Source organism: Polistes canadensis, unplaced genomic scaffold (genome assembly GCF_001313835.1).
Source record: "Polistes canadensis isolate GaletaPanama2010 unplaced genomic scaffold, ASM131383v1 scaffold_166, whole genome shotgun sequence".
NCBI lineage: Eukaryota > Metazoa > Arthropoda > Insecta > Hymenoptera > Vespidae > Polistes > Polistes canadensis.
In genome coordinates, this window is record NW_014569713.1 from 90,281 (window position 1) to 95,124 (window position 4,844).

Below are 4,844 nucleotides of genomic sequence, written 5' to 3' on the forward strand. Positions count from 1 at the left end.
TTTTTTTTTTTTTTCTCTTTCCTTTCCCCAACATACGCGCGTACGCACTTACACGAGATCAAAAGCTTCATCAAATTATACTTGCTCGTACGCGTTTTACAAGATGCTACTTAAAAATAATATTCATACGATGCACTTCGATGAGAACCAACACACTTTGGGAATTCCTCACCGCTACTATTTATTTTGTTAAAAACTAACGGACGATTGGTACCAACGAATTTTCATTATTTATAATATAGGCAAATTATTATGTATTTTCATTTTTGAAGTTATACTTCTTTTTGCGCGTTTTGGAAAGTGAAGTTAGATGCGACCGAAAAATCGACACCACGAAGTTGTTCGATATTTACGATGCGCGCGCAAATTGAAGTTATTTTTGAGGTTATTGAGGTTATGTTCGTTTTGGTACGCTATAAAGAAGTATAACTTATTACGTGCGTACATAAGTAAACACATCAGTTTTTTTTTTTTATTCAAAATCGTGGTATCAATCCTGGATGACTACGCTTGGTTTGGTGGTGGTGGTGCGTCATACTCAAGGTTAAGGGTTTTAAGGGATGTGGTATAAATGGAAAATGTGCATCGAATTATCGACGATTTTCTGTAACAACATTTCTTACGATTAGAATATACAAAGTGCAAGTTTTTAAAATTCATGCGCATTAATTAAGAAATATATATATAATATGTATGCAAGTACGTGTTTATCGATATTAACTTTTAACGTATTCTACACCGTTGCAATTTCGATTTGTCTGACATAAGTTATATATCTTTCTTTTTCATTTATTTTTTTTTATATTTATGTCGAATAATTTTCTATATATATATATATATATATTTTATATGTATATATTATATATGTATATTCTAAAAGAGAAAACATCGACGTATCAATGTCGTTAAATAAATCGAAGTAAATATAGGAACGTGTTGAATGATTAAAAAAATAAAAAAAAAGACGATTTCACGTAATATATCTATATCAGACTTTCATTTATATCAGACGTTATAATATTTACAATATTTTTAGAGCATCGATCAATTAATCGGTTGGTACGCATTTTTACACGTATATGATATATTTAAAAGGTAATTAATTATTATTTAATATCTCTCGCTCTTATATAAGAAATTGGGACTGACGTACACAATTGTTATTAAATTGGCAAGAGAATTAATTAGATTAATATACGTGTTTCGTTGATCGATGACATAAACGTCAATTAAATAGTTTTTTACGATAACGAGTTTGGAACGATTGTAATATCTATTTATATATATATATATATATATGTATATATTGTAATAATCACATATATTCTCACAACCGTATATCAACTAATTTTTTTTTATTTTTATATTACGTTCCCCAGTTATTTCTCTTTATTCGTTATTATTTTCTTTCCTTTTAATACTTTCATCCGGCTAATTTAAATTCAGCCAAGTCAGTCTTTCGTTCTTGAATCCCGCAGGACTCGTGGCTGCAAACGAAAACGGTATCTTTCTGGATGGGCAAGGAAAGAAAGAAAGAAGCAATGGAATATAAATTAGTTGAACGAAAACAGCTTCTTCTATGATAACACAGTTAATAAGATGGAAATGCGATTGGTTAAAGGTAAATATTTATACGTGCTGACACACGCACACACACACACATACACACGCACACGCACACTCACATACACCCACACACACACACAGAGACAACGTATACATAGTGTCATTGATTAAGGAGGAATACAAAGCTGACTAATTGCAACTAAAATGCATGCGCGTTGTGCATTTTACTAATTGAATCAAACCCTCGCAATCGATTACGAATTGCTAAGCATTCGAAGAATAAATAACAGAGAGAGAAAGAGAGAAAGAGATAGAGAGAGAGAGAGAGTGAAATCAAAATGAATTTCGGTAAACGAGCCGATATTTGCACAAAGATGCTAGACAATGTCGTAAAAAATTCTTCGATACGCCAAATATCTCGTTGAAAATCTTGCAGAAAAAAGTACTCTTTCTCATCTTTTGTTTTCTCCCAAACAATTTCATATTTATTTTATTAATTATAAAAAAAAACCCCCAAAAAAACAGTAAAGAACACTCATTGTCAGATACAAATAGAAATTTATTCGTTTTCATTTAATTTCAGGACTCGTTAATAATACGATCTCTTTATCTAAGAATAAAAATGATGTTTTTATAGGTTGTGTCATGTATCTACATTCAAAATAGATTTCAAATGAAACCTACTATCGTAGGTTTCACATGCTAGAGAAACGTTAACGCGTTTACTCGTATAACTAAAATGAATCACGTCTAGTAGTATGATATTTATTTCAAGGTATCGAAACAAATGGAAATATGGCAATAACACGATAAAGGAATATCGATTATTATACGATACACACACACACACACACAAACTCACCCCTAGTCCTACCCCCATCCCTCTTGTATATTCTCCTCCCCGTATTCGCAATATTTTCCTCTATCTCGAATGATCTAACGATTCACAGTTTGGCCTAGTTGCCGTGATTCATTTTGTATTTTCAAATAACACAGAAAAGTGCAGTAACCGAAATTCGTTTACTTTGATTCGTCTAATACTTTGTTATTTTTTTTTCTTCTTCTTCTTCTTCTTTTTCTCTCTCTCTCTCTCTCTCTCTTTCTTTTTTTTCGTAACGTTTCATGCCGCATGAAAATTTATCGAGCCATGCTGAGACGAACGAAAAAATGTTTTTTTTTTTTCTTTTCTAATTAAGCCATTTTTATTACTACGATATTAAAAAAAAAAAAGTAAGAAAAAAAAAGAAAAGAAAGAAAGAAAAAAAAACTCAGCTCGCAAATACGCAGGAATAATATTCGAATGATTTTATTTTACGGTGAAAACGAACAACAATGGAGAATTGTTTAGCGATAACAACGCGAATAAATTGTTCCTACTTTTTCTCTATATTTCCAATATAACTCTGGTTCTATAGTCAATGAAAAAAAAAAAAGAGAGAGAAAAATCAGGGAAATAAAAAAAAGTAACTCTCTTTCTATCTCTATCTCTTTCTCTCTCTCTCTTTCTCTACGGTTATCCAACACACGATTTTTGGGATACTATGCACGTGTTTCGATTTTCCCGCTTCTCTAAAGTATACACGCGTACGGAATTTCTAACTTTCATAGATATTCGCATTCCTCTATCGTTGTTCGTATTTTTAAGCTCTCGTCTAGCTTGAAACGAGAATTTGAACATCGAACCAGTCAGCAAATGTCACTTTCAATGGCAAGCTTTGGTTTTGTTTTTTATATTTTTATTTTTTTTTTTTTTTTTCGTAACAAAAAAGTACCGAATAACCACCATGCGATCAAATTTCTATTAAACATGCAAGATAGTTCCATTTATCATAGATTTGTGCAACTTATCTGACCTGTAAATACTGTGGTCCGTGTGGTTGCATATGATGACGGTGCCTTTCGTAATGTTGTTGAGGATGTTGCGGATCTTGTTGATAACACTCTTGCGGATATTGTTGCGAAGGTACAGGCTTCAAAACGTGATTTGTTCGTTTTTCCGGAACAAATTGTTGACCGGTACGTTCCATTGTATCAACGGTCAAACGGGGATCCTCTATTAGCGTGTTCGATGCTTTCGTACTAAAAGAGTACGTCAATTTTTCAATGAAATTCAATCAGTTAACATTTGTTTTATAGATAGAATTGGTTACGGGATTACACAAAAGTTATGAAAAAAAAAAAAACTGAGAAACCTCGTGAGCAGTATTTTAAGTGTTAACATAGTAATGAGATTTAGCCAATTGAAGAAAATATATTTTTTAAATTGAAAACTGAATAATTTACAATGAATAAAAATTGAAGGATTTTTACACAAATTACTGGATACAATTATTTGATAGGTTTAATAATGTGCATTAATATAAGTGCATGCATTGGAATAACGCTGACAATAAATAGTTAATATTATTGTATGTATGTAAAGAAAGAAAATAATGTATTGGAAAAATGAATTGGGATGATTGAAAGGTATTATGAGACTTTGTCTTGTAATTATAGAAAAAATATATCGAATTCTATTGTATATTAAAGTATTTTCAAATAATTATTCTCTGAGATTTATATTATTCATTCCTCACATCATTATAATATATATTTCAATAAATCAAATCCTATACACATATATATATATATATATGTATTTAACAATATAAAATATTTTAATAGGAATAAACACGATCGAGTATTATAATACAGTTCTACGTTTAGTCGTATGTTAGTCACAATAAAATAAAAGTTTGAATGCATATGTAACGCGTAGAATGGTATCATCGATATGACTTTTCATATAAATTTCTCAATATGTTCAGATGTATTTCGCTATACAATCTCTTATAATACAAAGAAAATCTAACGTGTACTTACCAATGTACTTGTTGCAACGCGGGAGCTGTATTTCTGGCTGTGCAACATCTATCAGATCTTAGGAAACAAACGAATCCCATTATCAGTACTGAAAGCACAGTGAAACCCCCAACGGCTCCGATAATGAGTGGTGTCTGAATCATAGGGAAAGTTTGTTCTATTAGAAATATTGCGAATATATACACACGAGCACACGTGTACTTGTTTAACAATAAGTTTGTTTAATGGATAACATACTTGAGAAAAAAAATTGCATTTGTTAGCGAATAGAAGAAAAATAGATAAAATAAAAATAATAATAATAAAAAAAATGTATAAAATATCATATACGTTTTTAACCCTTCTTTGCATGATTTTCTTTTTTTTTTTTTCTTTTTTTTTTTTTTTTTTTTTTTATCTACAGTTTAATTTGAAAA

General features: G+C 30.4%; 1 protein-coding gene across 2 annotated transcripts in view; it reads right to left on the reverse strand.

Annotated features, from left to right (window-relative positions):
* The window catches only part of LOC106789153 (hemicentin-1), a 151,240-nt gene that overhangs the window by 1,137 nt on the left and 145,259 nt on the right, over positions 1–4,844 (reverse strand). Inside the window, exons 11-13 of one of the 2 annotated variants that reach the window (XM_014753119.1) lie at positions 4,429–4,562; positions 3,420–3,645; positions 1,359–1,487 (exon numbers count right to left, since the gene is read on the reverse strand). In XM_014753119.1, coding sequence (XP_014608605.1) covers positions 1,452–1,487; positions 3,420–3,645; positions 4,429–4,562 — 396 coding nt within the window. In that variant the 3' untranslated portion in view covers positions 1,359–1,451. Of the gene's footprint in view, positions 1–1,358; positions 1,488–3,419; positions 3,646–4,428; positions 4,563–4,844 lie in introns of those variants that run through there. The other variant, XM_014753118.1, reaches the window with a different exon arrangement.